The 18,169-nt window shown below is 40.2% G+C and overlaps 2 protein-coding genes across 4 annotated transcripts in view; one reads left to right on the top strand and one right to left on the bottom strand.

Moving 5' to 3' along the window:
- ANAPC16 (anaphase promoting complex subunit 16) overlaps window positions 1–10,520 on the bottom strand; it is a 38,431-nt gene extending 27,911 nt beyond the window's left edge. Inside the window, exon 1 of one of the 3 annotated variants that reach the window (XM_070752234.1) lies at window positions 10,441–10,520. In XM_070752234.1, coding sequence (XP_070608335.1) covers window positions 10,441–10,478 — 38 coding nt within the window. In that variant the 5' untranslated portion in view covers window positions 10,479–10,520. Of the gene's footprint in view, window positions 1–8,165; window positions 8,257–9,331; window positions 9,522–10,440 lie in introns of those variants that run through there. The other 2 variants (XM_070752235.1, XM_070752236.1) reach the window with 2 other exon arrangements.
- Window positions 9,633–18,169, top strand: part of ASCC1 (activating signal cointegrator 1 complex subunit 1) — a 142,297-nt gene continuing 133,760 nt past the window's right edge. The window contains exons 1-2 of the mRNA XM_070752233.1: window positions 9,633–10,257; window positions 15,123–15,261. Coding sequence (XP_070608334.1) covers window positions 15,153–15,261 — 109 coding nt within the window. The 5' untranslated portion in view covers window positions 9,633–10,257; window positions 15,123–15,152. The remainder of the gene's footprint in view (window positions 10,258–15,122; window positions 15,262–18,169) is intronic.

The following is an 18,169-nucleotide window of genomic DNA, read 5'->3' as shown; positions in this document are numbered from 1 at the left end:
ACAGTCATACAGTCATAAGTGGGAGGAGATGGGTGATAACGATGAGAAAAACTAATAGTAATAGTAATGCAGCCTTAGTGAATAGTTTAACAGTGATGAGGGAAATATTTGTTTAGCAGAGTGAAAGCAATCGGTAAAAACTGTTCTTGCACCTAGTTGTCTTGAGATGCAGTGCTCTATAGTGACATTTGGAGGATAGGAGTTGAAACAATTAATGTACAGGATGTAAGCAGGTAATATGAGACTGGCCAATGACAAAAGTCCCACTTAAAAAAAAAATAGCAAAGTTTGTCTGAGATCATTTTATAATAGCCATGTTTTGGAGTTGGAACCTTTTATCATTTTCATTTTCAATGAATGCCTTTGTGGCACATATGAACCTCAGAAAAATAATTTTGTAAATCAATAAAGTTAGCGTTCCATCCTGGCTTCCCATTTAACTTTTTAATATTTGACTCCTCAATGCCCATGTTGCTATTCAGTTGGCATCTGTTAAAGAAATCAATAAAGGGACTTGAATTTCACATGGCTATATTAAAAAATGACAGCTCGCCTGAATGGTCAGAGGTTAGACATTATCAAAATTTTAGTAGATATTATCTTGGATAAGGCATCAAGTAAATCAATTCTCTTTTAACAGGGGAGAGATAATGTGTCCCTAAAAAGATTAACGGTAGTCTTTAAATACCTAAAACTACGTAATCAAATAGTTTAATATCAATTTTTTACTTGGAAGAGCATTGGCGTATTTGCATCAGACTCTGCTTTGTCCATATATCCAATTAAATTATAAAATCTGTTTCTAATTTAAAAAATCATGTAATTGAGATGCTTGCAATATTAGACAGGATGAGGAAACATTAAAAGGAAGTTAGAAACATTAATCCCAATTTGAAGTAAAACTGTTTTAATCCCATGTACTAACACATCAACCTACAGTACAAAATTTAGGGGAAATAATTCCAACACAGGGGTTTTCTTTTGGGCCAAAATTAGCAAAGTGTTTGGCTGCCGAGACTATATAACTCCTACCTGGATAAAATCCAGGAATAAAATTCTGGAGGCTGATTTGATGGCTTTGATATAGAGAAAGCTTGTTTCATTTGAAACAGAGCATAAATCAAAGTCAACTCGACTTCACACCTAACTAGGGCCGGACATCTGAATGTGCCAACACTCCAAATGAAATCAGAGACATAAAATAAATAAATATATTTAACATTTATATTTACAGCAGACAAGATAGTCAGGAACATATTATTATTTATTAGATTTGTATGCCGCCCCAACATAGGAACATCAAGTAGTAAATCCAGACAAACTCTGCAGTGGTGGGCTGCTACCTGTTCACCCTGGATCAGGCTAACTAGTCACGGTGGAGAGAGGCTCTATCCATCTGCGCGGACGTCTCTGTGCATGCGCAGAAGTGCTGTAAGTGCGTGTATGTGCACATGCTCCCTATAGCGAACCGGTAGTGAAGATAATTGAGATCCACTACTGAAACTCCCCCTTTATACCCACAGCAACTAAGCATAGCATAGATTGCTTCATGCATGAAAAAACACTCTCCAATCAATCAACTACAACTGTGTGTTCTGGCACATTGTACACTTTACTGTTCCAGCTGCTAAATTTAATAGCCTAACACAGGGGTGTCAAACTCAAGGCCTACATCCTGGCCCATGATGCAGCCCTGGAAACAGTGAAGAAGTGGCCTGCCACTGAAAATAGAGCTTGAGAGGGCTGATTGCAGCCCTCGCAAGCTCTGTTTTTGCTGATAGAGAGTTGCAGGAGGTTATCACAGCCAAAAGCAAGGTTGGGAGCCTGTTTTCATTGGCAGAGCCACCACAGGCACCCCTGACATGAGTGACATCACGCTGGCCATGCCCACCCTGGCCTTGGCCACTCTGGCCTTCTGAGATCAAACACAACCTTAATGCATCCCTTAATAAAATTGAGTTTGACACCCCTGGCTTAACGGAATGAGAGACCCCGAAAATATTACGTTGTTAGGATAGATAACAACACAGAAGATAACTAATTCCATAACCTTACTGATAAAACAATATGGAAATGTCCACAACATGATTGTGAGAAATAAAAACAACTTTGCAATTTTGATTAGGAATCAGAAGTACAGTGGTACCTCTACTTAATAACTTAATTCATTCTGTGACCAGGTTCTTAAGTAGAAACGTTCCTAAGTAGAAGCAATTTTTCCCATGTAAAAGCAAATAATGCGTGCAAACCCATTAGGAAAGAAATAAAAGCTCAGAATTTGGGTGGGCGGAAGAGGAGGAAGAAGAGGAGGAGGAGGGGAGTCGCTGCCGAAGGAAGAAGGTGAGGTGAGGGAAATTTTAAAAAATCCAAAACTTTTAAGATTAAAAAAAAAAGAGGGACTCTGAGGCGGTGAGGAGCACGCACCTCCAATACAACTGGCGTGAGGCTGCCTCCCATACACTGCCTCCCATACACTGGCTGCTGCTGCTGCTATCTGCTGCCTCTTCCTTCCTTCCCATGCTGAAGGGCTCCCTTCTCCTCTTGTTCGCTTGCTTTGTAGCCATCGACTTTCCTTCGTTGTGGTGATTTATTTATTTATTTACTTACTGACTCACTTACTTATTATATTTGTATGCCACTCCTCTCCGCAGACTCGGGGCGGCTCACAACAGTGATAAAACAATATACAATAACAAATCAATTCCTCCACTGCCCAGAGCGAAGGGAGCGTTTCTGTTCTCTGGGCGCTGGCAGAGGCTTATTCCCTCTCCAAGCGCCCAGGGAAAGGAAAATGCTTTGTTCGCTCTGGACTGCCAAAGCCTCCTTAAGCACCACTGAAAGGCTCCTCTGGCAGCCCAGAAAAGCCCGAGATGGCAGGGATTAAACGGGCGATGGCAGGAAACAGGCCGCATCTTCGTGCCGCTCTCAAATTTCCTGGGAAATTTTTCTGGGCTCAGGTTCTTAAGTAGAAAATGGTTCTTAAGTAGAGGCAAAAAAAAAATGAACACTCGGTTCTTATCTAGAAAAGTTCTTAAGTAGAGGCGTTCTTAGGTAGAGGTACCACTGTATTTACATTTTGCTCAGTCATGGAGAGAATTATTTTTGCAGGATGAGAGAAAAGTTCTGCTACACTGGGGTGACATGATAGTAGTGTTCCAATATCTTAGAGGTTGCCACAAAGAAGAAGGCGTCAAGCTATTCTCCTAAGTATCTGAGGGCGGGACAAGAAGCAATGGATGGAAACTAAACAAGAAGAGAAACAACTTAGAACTAAGTAAAAATTTCCTGACAGTTAGCACAATTAATCAATAGAACGACTTGTCTCCAGTAGTTGTGAAATTTTTGTATTGTACTGTATCCCATAAAACCAGAAGTTAGCTTCTGCAAACTTGCAAAGAGGGATGACAGCTGGATTGCTAAAAACACTTTTGGGTTATAAAATATACAGAACGCAAAGGTCATGAGACAATTGCACCAGGTTCCCACTGTTTGTCAATGCAGAAGGTTTCGTAATACAAAACGTTTAAATCAAGTAACCAACGTCACACTCCTATAAAACCCAATTTTATACAGCTATTGTAGTTTTGCAATTTCCTGCAACAAAAATAGATATTACACTAACAGAAATGAATTGGTCCAGGATGTGGCTTGATATCTTGGTAGTCACATACAGTATTTCAAATGCTATCATTCACTATAATAAATAATTAAAAGGGAGCAGGACTCATAAAGCCCTCCCAAATTAGTAAATAAATTAATTCAGCAAATCAAAAGTAAGTTTCATTCTTTCTTCCAGCTAGCAAATCTAGAGTAACCTGCATTTGTCATCTGTTGCTTACATTTTATAAATTTAAATTTCCAGGGCACTGATAGCTTTTATCTGGACTTTATATTAAATAATCAGGATAAATTTATTCCACTAATTAGCAAAATGCTGGTGTGTTATTTGTAAGCTTTGGCCACAAATGGTTGAGAATAGAATAGAATAGAATTTTTTATTGGCCAAGTGATTGGACACACAAGGAATTTGTCTCTCTGATGCACAAACTCTATGTACATACAGTACAAATAACAAAGTGATAGGCCATAGATTATAAAACATACTGTAGTTACAATCATTAAAGATACAAACTGATAAATCATGAGACACTAATAGGAGAAGATAGTAGGAGAAATGAGAATATGAGAAAAGAGAAAGATGAGGAGATTGAAGGAGAATAGCAGTACTACGTGAGTAAATATCTTTAGGCCTAAAACTGTACTGTGGAAATTAGGTGTTTATTGCAATTTAATTCTACAGTTTGTGGTGGTGTCTTACTTCTGGATCATTTTACATGATCATGTCAACAAGTTTGCCACGAAAGACAATATAGTTCATTATGCTAGGTACGAATGCATTTAGCACTATGCACACTTGAAAGAAATGAGGGAAAAGACAGCACAGTAAATGGAGTGGATAAATATGGACTGTGCTGTTGATTAAAAAAAAAGAAAACAAATTTACATTAGCACTGTCAGGTAGAAAGGCACCTGTCAGGAATCAAAGAACCTTTAAAAAGAAGCTATATATACCATTATGCCTTAAAGTTCAGGTTTCTTATAAGACAAAATGAATTAAAGCTGCACCTGCTTCTATGGAATTGAATCAAATAACCCTATATGTTGTCCAGTTTTTATGCATGCTTAGGAATCTTTACCGGCTGGAAAATAGATGCTGGGATGTTTCCAGATTCCATTTTTTCCTCCCTTTGTTCTGTCTCCTAAGCTGTGCCAATGGTCCACAGCTGCATTTATTTCCGACAAGCATTTTCACAGACAAATGCAATACAAAAAGTATCCATATGGTGGCATCCTGAACGCAGAAATCCTCATCTTCAAATCTTGTAGGACATCCTAATTCTGGATCAGTTTACAATGGGGACGATGTTTTAAACTTTCAACCTACTATTGTTTATGTGATTGCTTCTTGTGCTGTTTTATTCTATATATTCCAAGCTCTCAATTGACAATCAGTGTGATTGTCATCTTTATTTTTTTAGCTTCATTTCAACGTGAAGTAATATTTTACAATGTGCAACACAAATAAGAACAAAAGAATGCAGTACCATGGCCATTCCGTAGTGCTGTTCTGCTGTCTGGTCCACTTGTCTATTGTTGGCATTAGAATAAGAGTATCCATCTCAAGGCCTGAGGGCTGGATTCATACCACAGGGTACTTAAATCTGGCCTGCAGGACCATCCTGAAAACAGCAAAGGATTGGCCTGAGGTGCCTCTGCCAGTGAAAAGAGCCTCCCAAGCTCTGTTTTGAGCTGCCATGGCCTCCTGCAACCCTCTGCCAGTGAAAATGGAGCTTGGGAAGGCTGCATGTGGCCCTCCCCAGCTCCATTTTCATTGGCAGAGGGTTACAGGAGGCTGTTCCAGCTGAAAATGGATATTTTCACTGGCAGAGCGCTTAGGTCACCTCAGGCACCCCTGACAGGAGTGACGTCAAGCTGGCCATGCCCACTCCAGCCCTCCGAGGTCGAACACAATCCTGATGCGGCCTTCAATGAAATTGAGGTTGACACCCCTGCATTAGAACATCACTGGAACTCAAAATAATTTGTCATGATTCGCAAATAAGTTCTGACAGAAATCCATGTCGAGCTTTTTCATTCCATTTATGAGTACAGGATATTGATATTTGCCTGAAGGGAGATAAGGTTTGTTTTATTCTAACTTCACTGTCTTCTCTGAATCCTTTAGAATTTAGTCATTTATTAATTGGATTTGCCTTCAGACATTGTAGGTGTTCCATCACCGGAGGTTTTTAAGAAGAGATTGGACAGCCATTTGTCCAAAATAGTATAAGTTTTCCTGCTTGAGAAGAGGGTTGGACTAGAAGATCTTCAAGGTGCCTTCCAATTATATTATTCCTCTTCAAGGGACTGGAAGAGAGGCATTTCCAAGCTACCGAGAAAACATCTTACTTAGTAGCATTAAAGTCTGCAAAGAACAATACTGAGTGTGACCGTGTGTGTGTGTGTGTTAAAAAAGAGCACGTTGATTTGTGTAAATTTACCGGTATATTTGTGCTTAACTGTAACTTTTTTTTCTCCTGGGCAAACTTACTAAAACAAAACAAAATCTAACAGAACAGTCTGTTTTTAAGTCTAACCATTCTCCTCAATAATCATAAAAGCTGAGAATTGCTCTTCTTGACTATTCACCTCACAAGTATTTCCTATAGCAGTGATGGCAAACCTATGGCACGGGTGCCACAGGTGGCACGCAGAGCCATATCTACTGGCACACGAGTTGTTGTCCTAGCTCAGCTCCAACATGCATGTGTGTGCTAGTCAGCTGATTTTTGGCTCACACAGAGGTTCTGGGGGGGGGGTGTTTTTGGCTTCCAGAGAGCTTCCTGGTAGATGGGTGAGGGGATTTTTACCCTCCCCCGGCTCCAGAGATGTCTTTGGAGCCTGGGGAGGGCGAAACACGAGCCTACTGGGCCCACTAGAAGTTGGGAAAAAGGCTGTTTCCAGCCTCCAGAGGGCCTCGGGGGGGGGGGGGTTGAGAGAAGCTGTTTTTGGCCTCTCCAGGCATTGAATTATGGGTGTGGGCACTCGCACATGCACAATAGCACACGCCCACACTCTTTCGGCACTTGAGAAAAATAAGGTTTGCCATCACTGTCCAATAGAATGATTATTTAAAATGAATACTTTTGTTTTTGAAGAAGAAATTGTAGAATGCAGCATAGTATTATTGTAGCTTACTCCCACAATAAGCAGCTTTTCAGAGATGTCAATTCCATTTGTCTTTTTTCATCTGTCCAAATATTATTCATAATGAGAAATTTGTTTTCCAGGCAAATATATAGTAAATTCTACAAGGAAGCCAATATTGTTAAAATAAATGCCCCTATTTACCAAACTGCTGAAAGTCTGTACCCATAGCTTATCTACTGGAGTTTTCTCCTGTTCCATTCTATTATGTTGCCTGCACATTATTTTTTTGTTTGTCAGCTCATCATCTGCTTCACCGGTTTTGTAATTCCAAACTGTAAAGACTGTTCCACCTTTCTCTTCTCAAACAAGGATCTTGTCTAGCAGGGTCCATGAGAATGTATTAATCTCAACCAAGGTATCCACATCCTCCTCACCATTTCTCTGAGTAAGTAATACCGCTGCCTTAGAAAGTATGCATACATTTCTAAAACCAAGTTGCTTTTGCTATCTATGAGAAGTGAATTGACCTGCAGCTCATGAAATACGTGGGCTTTTAACCAACTTTTCTTTCAGGTTTTTCATTTGGATGCTACTGTCTATCAAACAAAGTGTTTTGTTCTATAAGTTCTATTGTGTTGTAAAACAAAGAAAATTGGCTATACAGAAAACAGTGCCAGATTTTACCCAAGATATGACTCAAATACATAAGAATACCCTTTGCAAATTTGCAGTCCTGGCGTTTTCACTATCAGCATAAATTTGAAGTTCTTTTTGTTTGAATACAGTTATCAACATCTAAGGCAAAACTGAGTTTTAAAGAGAAAATCTATCTAGTTTTTTCCACTTGGAAATCACATCTGGACTTTTTATTTATTCCAAACTGAAAAAATGAAACTCTGATTTTAGGATTCAAAAACTAGAAAGCCCATGATGAGACAGAAAAGTTTGGAAGATTTAGAAATGTAACAACTCTTATTTTTCTATTTTACTGTACTGAATAAAAGTCAGAAGCCACATCCTTTTTTCTTCTTTCTTTCTTTCTGTAGCTCTCTTAACTTTCATAACTTCTGTTTCTGACTGTATTTTATCTTATACAGGTAGCTCTCGACTTACAACCACAATTGAGCCCAACATTTCTGTTAAGTGAAACAATTGTTGTAAGTTTTGCCTCACTTTATGACTTTTCTTGCCACAATTAAATGAATCACGACTAGAACTAGTAGACAGATTATCTAGACCCTTTTCAACCGTGCTTCAGACCCGGCTACACCACAGAAACTGCTTTGGCCACTCTGATGGATGAGCTCTGGTGAGCTCAGGATAGAGGTCATTCCTCTATCTCGGTGCTTCTTGATCTCTCAGCGGCTTTTGATACCATTGACCATGGTATTCTTCTGCGACAACTTGGGGACTTGGGATTGAGAGGCACCGTGATGTGGTGATTCTCCTCCTACCTCTCCAGTCGGTCGCAGTTGATGTTGGTAGGAGGACAGAGGTTGACCTCTAGGCCCCTCCTTTATGGGGTGCCACAGGGTTCAGTCCTCTCACCTTTCCTCTCACATCTGCAGGAAACCACTGGATGTGATCATCTGGCGGCACGGGGTGAGGCATCAGAAATACGTTGATGACACCCAGTTGTATATCCTCACCCAATGTCAGTTCGGTGAAGTGGTCGATGTGATGTGCCAGTGCCTAGAGGCTGCAAGGTTCTGGATGGGAATTAACAGGCTCAAACTTAACCCCAACTAGATCAAATGGCTGTGGGTATTGCCCCGGAAGGACTTTACTGTCCATCCTTGGTTCTGGGAGGGGAAAAATTATCCCTCTCAGAACCGATTCACAATTTAGGTGTCCTCCTAGACTCTCAGCTGAAATTAGACCAACATCTGACAGCTCTAGCTAGAGGGACATTTGCATAGATTCGCCTGCACTAATTGCGACCCTACTTGGATCAGGAGACTCTTCAGTCACTCACACCATTATCATATCACGGTTAGATTATTGCAACATGCTCTACATGGGGCTACCCCTGAAGAGCATTCGGAGACTACAGTTGGTCCAGAACGTGAGCTGTTGTGGGTACACCTACATCACATCAACTTTCCGTGAGCTGCACTGACTCTCAATCTATCTCCAGGTGCAATTCAAGGTGTTGATCACTACCTTTTTTTTTTTTTTGCAAATCTAGTGAAATAACACAACTGGTCACTTGCACTTTTTACAAGGATAGTGGACCAAGAGGCAAACTCCAACCTTCCCACCCACATCACTCCAGCCAACAGCACACATTTGTCTGAAACTGCATATAGGGTTTCCTGCTTAAGCAGGAGATTGGACTAGAAGATATCTGGACTTCAACTCCCAGAATTCTGGGAGTTAAAGTCCAAATATCTTCAAGTTGCCAAGGTTGGGAAACACTGGATTAGAAGACCTCCTCCCAACCCTGTTAATTCTATTCTATTGTGTTTACTCGCGGATGTGCATCTGCTGCTCAAACGCGAGGAAACCCGCCGAACCAAAGCAGCCGATTCTCGCTTGCGGGGTTTTTTTGCGCCTAACCAAGAAGAGGCAAAGAAAGGAGACGAAAGGTTCGGGGGCAAGACAGCTTGTTTACGGTTACCAGGCGTCCAGATTATCCAGGATGATGCCGTCCTCCTCCGGCCGGCGGGGATGGAGAAATATCGCGATAGGTTGGAGCTAACAAGAGAAGGCGGGCGACTCGGAGACGTAAACCATTCAAACCCGACAGGCGCCAGCCACGAGTGACGCAATCGACACACTGGTCCGGTGACAAGGGGCGGTGCCTCTAGCTGTAGCCTAGGTCATAGAAACGCGCCTTTTGAGGCCTCCTGATTGGTGCGTCAAAAAAAAGGCGTGGCCGTAAAGCCTGTAAATAAAAGGCTCCTCGACACATAAAACTTGAGAGGCGTGGTTTGGATTTGCTGGGAGGGTTTTGGGGGACGACGGTTTACGCTTTGCGGCAGTGTCCGATTTCTCGTCTCCGTCACCAGTTTAGTGGAAGTGAATTAAGAGTTTCCCACCACGCTCCCCAATCGAAGCAGCAGTACTGCAGAGAATTCTGATTATAGATATCTCAAACACTGGCTTGGAGGCCAAGATTCCCGGCCCGGCGTGCATAAGCGCACCATTGTGCCTACCGTCCCTGTCCTATTGTCTACTTTTTATCATTACTTATCTAATGTTTTATATGTACAAATTATCACCCTATAATTGTTTGACAAATAAATAAAACACCCCTTTTCACTTGTACAGCCCACAAACACGGGTTAAGGTTGCGGTCGTCTGAATCGGCTGCTCGGGTTTGCAACCCCGAGTCTTTGCTGTCGTACTTGGGTTGCATTGATATTCTGCCCCTCCTCTCCTTTCATGCCCCAATCAGCAGGCCGAAGGGCTTCTTGCAATAGAAAAAGCGCCGCGTGAAAGCCGCAGTTGCTCCGGTTTGCCCCATCCGGAGTGGTCAGCCGGATCTGCAGGGGCCGGTCTGTCTGTTAAGCATTTAATCCCTCGATCCGAAAACTAAGGGAGGTAAGATCGAGACGGGCTGGAGTGTTGAAATTGCAATGCGGTGTGAGTTTAGGGATCCAGATTGGTGGCTTTCCCTCCGTGGGGAAAATAGATTCTGAGCATACTTGTGCCACCCGCTGCCCATCCTGCGGATGGAAAAAAAAGATCCGAACGTAATACGTGGCATGGGTGAAATAAACTCACCCCCAATGTTGTCCCCGGAAGGATTCTGTTCCATCCATACTCAGGATAATAGGGAAGGAGGCTGACTTTCCTGGTGCCGAACTCTTGAGTCACTTCTCTCCCTCCCACCCAATTTTTTATTTCGATGGAGTTGATCATTGGCTAAAGCTAGAGCATTCTCTGCTTACTACGCCTGCCCCAAAAACCTTGCTCCTAAAATTAACTCATTGTCTAGATTTGCACTAAACAGGTTTTGTTCTAAACTATCTGTACCTTCTGGGTTTGTACAGCAAACGAATTTAATAATTTGGCTTACCATCTAGAGTTGTTAGATATTGAGCAGCATATACCGTAAATGATGGTTGTAAAGTCAGTAAATTATAGTGATTTCAATCTTTTGTTTGTATAATAATAATTGCCTGTTCTTTGGTTGATGTTGGCCTTTATATGCATAAAGAACCTATGATGTCTTATCTTGGCATATATGTGTAGCTACAATTGACAGATGAAAATTTTGTCAATGCACTTTTTTTTAGTGCTGTCCAAGATTTTTTGGTATGACACCCTGTGCTGATAACCACCAGAATTAAATTATTGTTGTTATGTTTAGTAGTACCATTAGCCAGATGTTTAGACTTGGATTTGGCATTTTTATCCACCTATCAAGTCCTTCCCAACAACCTAGGATAGGCAGATGTCATTCTTATTTTTATTAATATGTAAGTGGCTGTGCGCTATGCTGTGTGAACTTAGCCATAAGGAGTTGTAAGGTAGTCCAGACTAGAAGCATGCCCAGATGAACTAGTTCTACTTTATTATAAGTTAGATCTTGCAAGTCTCCAAGTAGATTTCTCCCCCTCTTCTTTACAGCCCAACCAGTGTTCCCTCTAATTTTTTTTGGGGGGGGGGCGGAAAAGTATAGTGACTGAGCGGCAGTCCCTTCGGGACTGGGCGGCACAGAAATAATAAATAAATAAACAAACAAACAAACAAACAAATAAAAAACCCACCCTGTTTTGCCTCAGAGAATTTCTAAATAAAATACTGTACTGTGTGTCTATAACAGTGAGCTCATAATAGAGCAACGCTATCAATATCAAAATGCCACTTAAATAGTTGAGCTAGTTTCAAACTAGATTTTGATTTTCTTTCTCTCTTCCTTACTCCCATTCTTTTTCTTTCTCTTTTCCTTCCTCTCTTTTTTCTATCTGTTTCTCTCTCTTCCTCTCTCTCTCCTTCCCTCTCACTCTTTCCCTCTCGGCTTCTGGGCAGGTTTGGAAAACTCTGAGTTGATGATGATGTTTAAGTGAGCGATTACTCACTGCTCAGCTTAGAGGGAACTATGAGCCCAACACAATGGGGAGAGTTCTTGCTGAGATATTTACCATGTCCGAATTTTGGTAGGATAAGCTGCCTCTTACCTAACCCAATTCCCTGGCTGTGGCTCTTCCTCCTCCCATGGTTATTCCCAAAACCATTACAGCAATCTTTGTAACTCCTCTCTTTTTAAGAAATACGGGATAACAACAGAATAATTACTTATTGCTAAAACTCTGATTCCTGCAATCTTTAACCAGGCAAAACGATGCACCATAGGCCATCCAGTGTTCTTCCAATGGGCTAACTTGTATCCAAAATCCAGGATCTATGACTCCTGTAGAATTGAAATCTGACAAATTTTATAAAACATTTAATGACATAAGCATTATCATAAAGCAGTTTATGACATAAATGCAAAATGCTACATAATATTTCCTGTGCTGATTTTTTGACTGCTATACAGTTAAGCAAGGGCTAAACAGTTTATGACATAATAGAATATGTCAGAAAACAATGCCAGTGCTGATGTTTGACTACAGTTTAACATGGGCTATTTTCATCCAAACTTTTCCAGTGAAGGCAGTACAGCAGACACCCAGTGTTAAAGATCTTGAGAAATTTGGTAAGGAAAGATCTCCGAATTGCCCATTTGGACTTTTTTTCTTGATGATTTGAGACAATATTCTTCTGCTCATCCAAACAGCTTTTTCAGTCTGCTGTCACTCAATTTCCAAGCAATTCTACCTTGGAAGACTGAGAATCTTCATTGACATATTGCTTTGGAAAGTTGGTGGAGGATTGCCCCTAGGAATTTTAGAAGTTGGCATTTTGTACAGTTCTCTGCCCATTCAGATTCTCCTGGCCAACTTATTCAGATTAAAGAAATTGCTTGGATGGACAATGAACCATGGTAAACCAACAAGAAAATAAGTCCAGTTGCTGTGACGCAATCCAAATAATTCTGAAATGTTAACCCAATTAGACACTGGTTTTCTAGTTATTAGTAATTTTTAATTAAGCCTCAAACTGGATGAATCTAGCTACAAGGCAGACATTGTAAAGTCGTCTTTTGAGAAAGACAGTGGTAACAACAAAATAATTGCTTGGGAATACAGTATACAGTCCTATGTTTAGTTTCTAAACACAATGACTGATTCCTAAATTGCCTCTGAAAATCTCAACAAGCAGAATATAAAGGTAATGACCTGCCTCAGTTATGTTTTCATAACATCTAGTACTCAGCAATGCTATTGACTCCCTCCATATATGGATATTCTGCTTGGGCAGTATTTTTAAGAGGTATATTGAATATTCTGATGTTTTGCAAATAAATTGATATAAAATAGGTGTTTGAATTGTGACCCTTATGTATGAATTGATCCTTCATGTTGTTTTTTGGGAAACCCAATCCTTTGTTCAACCTCTTCCTAAAATATTTTTTTTAACAAATCATAATGTTTTGCCCTTCCTTGCCAGGTGTAATTTTCAAGAAATAATAAGCTCACTAACTTCATATTGTCACAATGGATTTGTTATTTTGTAATATGTACAAGAATGTGACTTCAGATTGCCTTCCTCCTATTTCTAATACAATCATCAAACATTTTGCAGTTTTCAGTAATTAAGTACAGTAATGGCATTTTGGCTGGCAACACATTTTCTTGGCCTTGCATGAAATAAGTGTCTACCAAAACTCCCCATTAAAGAACTATTGGGAAGAAAAAGAACATTATGCTGTTTGGGCATCTAGATCAGCCTTCCCTAGTATCCTGCTGGTTTTAGATTTGGAAATTTAAATCCAAAATATTTGGAGGTCATCAAGAATCACAAAAACTCACCTAATATATACTTTTCTTTTTTCTCCCTGGGTCACAAATTTAAGTTGTTCAAATAAATAATCTAGGCAGCTTTCAAATTTTTGTTTACTTTGATCCAGATAACAAGCATTAATAGTTTTAGTAAACCTGGGAAAATAAAGGAGCTGAACAGCTCTATTAAGATTCAGTATGTTTCTGATTGTGATAACAAAGTGAAAATGACATCTTTCTCTGTTTCTGAGGTTGATAATGCATGACCAAAGTTGGTGCAGTGCTGATGTAATAGAATAACAGAGTTACAGGGTCCTTGAAGATTTTCTAGTCCAGCCCCCTGTTCAGACAGGAAATAAATCTAAATAAATAAATAAATAAATCCTATACCAGTGATGGCGAATCTATGGTACGGGTGCCACCAGGTGGCACGCGGAGCCATATCTGTTGGCATGCAAGCCATTGCCCTAGCTCAGCTCCAATGTGCACCTTATTTTTGGCTCACACAGAGGCTCTGTGGGGGCATTTTTGGCTTCCATAGATTAGATTAGATTAGATTTATTGGATTTATATGCCGCCCTTCTCCGCAGACTCGGGGTGGCTCACAACAATGGTAAAAACAGTACATAGTAACAAATCTAATATTTAGCAATCTAAATTACAGTTTTAGGTTTAAAAGTCCATAAAAGAAACCCCAATATATAAAAAACAAGCACACAATCAATCATACACCAAAACTACATGGGCAAGGGGGAGATGTTTCAATTCCCCCATGCCTGACGGCAGAGGTGGGTTTTAAGGAGTTTACGAAAGGTAAGGAGGGTAGGGGCAATCCTAATCTCTGGAGGGAGCTGGTTCCAGAGGGTCGGAGCCACAACAGAGAAGGCTTTTCCCCTGGGTCCCGCCAGACGACATTGTTTAGTCGACGGGACCCGGAGAAGGCCAACTCTGTGGGACCTAATCGGTCGCTGGGATTCGTACGGCAAAAGGCGGTCCCAGAGATATTCTGGTCCTCTGGGGGGGGAGCTGTTTTCGCCCTGCCTGGGTTTCTCTCTCTGGCGCAATGTACGGGAGGCAGCCTCGCACCAGGTGTATGGAAGACACGTGCTCCTCGCCGCCTCATAGTCCCTCTTTTTTTTGTTTTAAGCCTTAAAGTTTTGGATTTTTTTTTATTCCCCTCACCTCACCTTCCTTCGGCAGCAACTGTCCTCCTCCTCCTCTTCTTCCTCCTCCTCCCACCCAAATTCCAAGCTTTTATTTCTTTCCTAATGGGTTTGCACACAATATTTGCTTTTACATTGATTCCTATGGGACATATTGCTTCTTCTTACAAACTTTTCTACTTAAGAACCTGGTCATGGAACAAATTAAGTTCTTAAGTAGAGGTACCACTGTATGTGACATTAGATATTGGAAGATTAGATGCAAAAAGCTGGATCCAGAAAGATGTTATAGTTCAGTTTCCTATTCTGTACAGTGGGCATCTCTGAACTATTTTTTGATATACTACTGTTAATATTGGAATGAATAAGAAACTAAAGAGATGAAGCATATTTTATTTTATTTTTCTTTCAGCCAGGTACAGTTATTGGAAGATAAAGAATCATGGAAGTGCTACAACCAGAACTGATAAGAATTGGTGGGCGTATTTATAGGAAAAATTTTATTCAAGAGCAAGCCCACCAACAGGAAGAAGAGGAAGATTTTAATACAGGTATCATCACTGCTCTACACCAAGGGTCTTCAAACTTGACAACTTTAAAACTTGTGAACTTCAGCTCCCAGAGTTGAATAATAATAATAATAGTACCGGTAATAGTAATAGTAATTATTATTAGACTTGTATGCCGCCCCTCTCCGAAGATTCACAACAGCTCACAACAGCAATAAAACAATACAATACAAATATAATAATTAAAACTATGACTAAAAAAAACACTAGCTTAAAAAAACAATTAATACAATACAGTCACAATCACACATAACTAATAATAATAATAATAATAATAATAATAATAATAATAATAATAATAAAAACAACAACAAAGTTGAAAGGTACCTTGGAGTCTTCTAGTCCAACCCCTTGCTTAGGCAGGAAAGTCTACACTACAGACGGATGGTTATCCAACATCTTCTTAAAAACTTCCAGTGTTGGTGCATTCACAACTTTTGGAGGCAAGCTGTTCCACTGATCAACAGTTCTGACTGTCAGGAAATTTCTCCTTAGTTCTAAGTTACTTCTCTCCTTGCTTCTTGTTCTACCCTCAGCCTCATGTGCTTTGGAGAATAGGTTGACTCCTTCTTCTTTGTGGCAACCCCTGAGATATTGGAAGATTGCTATCATGTCTTCCCTGGTCCTTCTTTTTATTAAACTACTCATGCCCAGTTCCTGCAACCGTTCTTCATATGTTTTAGCCTCCAGTCCCCTAATCATCTTTGTTGCTCTTGTCTGCACTTTTTCTAGAGTCTCAATATCCTTTTCTTTCTGGGAGTTGAAGTCCACAAGTCTTAAAGTTCCCAAGATTGGAGACCCCTGCTCTACAGAATCTCTTTATTTTTGTTTGTATTCTGTTTTACCCCCAATGGTTTGGCAGAAAAATTACTAAGCTGTTCCACTACTTTATTTTGGTTTCCTAAACTAGACCATAATGCCAGGTATATTTTCCTCAATATTTTCAATTTTGCCATTATCTTTGCATGTTTTGTCAACTTCCGATTGAACTAAACCATAAAATGTATCCATTTCCTCCTCTTCTGAATCAGCAGTTACAGCAAAAAGTTGGATAAGAGTCATATGAAAGGATAGTGTCAATATTCCGAGTAATGCATCCATTGAAAAGCAGAACTCCGAGGCAGGGCGATTCCTCTAGGAGCATTTTATTAGATACACCATATTGGCACAGCAGTGGAAATCAACTCTGAAGGTTCCCATGCCAAACCAATTATTTCTTCATTACAAACACAAACTTCCGACTATCAAAATTAGGCTCATGCATGTGGATATCACCAGATGGAGTATGCAGAAATCAAACTGACTATCTTAAAAAGTTCAGGAAGGTGGAAAAGTTCAAATTTGGAAGGAAATCCAGTTTAGAATTGGATGCCAATGGACAGATAGTAACTGATTCATAGAAGATCCAATGAAAATGGAAGGGGTGGAGTGAAATTCTGGCCAATAAAAGTGTCACTATCTAAGATATATGAAGAAAATATGTGTCAAGTACCAGAGAAATAAAAAGATCCAGGCAGTTCAAGTGGTTGTAAAAAATTATTGCAGGCTTAAGCTTTCTACAAGAATCTGAACTGCTGACTGTCAAAGAAATTTGGCTGTGTGTAGTTTAGGAATTCCAGAATACGAATTCCAGGTGGGCTGGACTTAGATTTCTTGTGGCCATGATGACACCTTTGACTTCCCCCGAGGCTCAGCCTTTTTATCTCCTACAATATAGAAATAGGAATAGAATAGAGTAGAATAGAATAGAATAGAATTCTTTATTGGCCACGTGTGATTGGACACACAGGAATTTGTCTTTGGTGCATATGCTCTCGGTATACATAAAAGAAAATATACATTTGTCAAGAATCACAAGGTACAACACAATGATTTTCATAGGGTGCTTTAAATAAGCAATCAGGAATCAATCAATATAAGGATGCAAACAACAAGATACAGTCCTACAGTCATAAGTGGGAGGAGATGTGTGATAGGAAGGATGAGAAGACTAATAGTAATAATAATGCAGGTTTAGTTAATAGTTTGACAGTGGTGAAGGAATTATTTGTTTAGCAGAGCAATGGCATTCGGGGAAAACCTGTTCTTGTGTCTAATTGTCTTGGTGCACAGTGCTCTATAGTGTCGTTTTGAGGCTAGGAGTTGAAACAGTTTATGTCCAGGATGCAAGAGGTCCTTTTCTTTTTGACTCGTGCAGTATACAGGTCCTCAATGGAAGGCAGGTTGGTAGCAATTTGTTTTTTCTGCAGTTCTATTCCATGCTTACAAGAACATTTCGTACTAGAAAATGAGGTTCTATCAGCCCTGCATTCATTACCAAATCAGAAGACTGCATGAATTGATGTACTATCTTAAAGAGATGGCAGATAACAGAAGAATCAATAAAATTTCTATCTAAACTATGATAGCAAATCTGGAAAAATGACATGAAGGCCAAGAGAGATTGTCACTACATATCCATGCCAAAGGGGATGGAAGAGAGAGACTGTGAACTCTCCTAACAGTATATTTAATTTTACATGCTGGCAGAATTTTAAAATAAGTATTATTAACAGGTGGGGATTCCACTTACCGTCCACTATCAGTGCGCTCTCTGGGACTGTTGTGGGCATGTGCCCATCAGCGTGAGAATTTGCTTCTGTGCATGTGCAGCAAGTGAAATCTCGCACGAGAATGCTCATGCATGCGAGATTTTGCCAATTTTTGGCGATTTCGCCCAAAATCTGCAAAATCTCTCTCTCGCGAGCATCCTCACCTGAGATTTTGCTTTCTCGCGTGCACAAAAGTCAAATCTCACGCGTCGGGCACACGGAGATGCGTAAGCATCTCAATTTCTGCTACCGGAACCCCGATCCCAGCCATAATGGCTGCAACCCATTACTGATTATTA

The sequence above is a fragment of the Erythrolamprus reginae genome, chromosome 5 (assembly GCF_031021105.1).
Source record: "Erythrolamprus reginae isolate rEryReg1 chromosome 5, rEryReg1.hap1, whole genome shotgun sequence".
Classification (NCBI taxonomy): Eukaryota; Metazoa; Chordata; class Lepidosauria; order Squamata; family Dipsadidae; genus Erythrolamprus; species Erythrolamprus reginae.
This window is presented reverse-complemented; position numbering and strand designations above follow the sequence as displayed.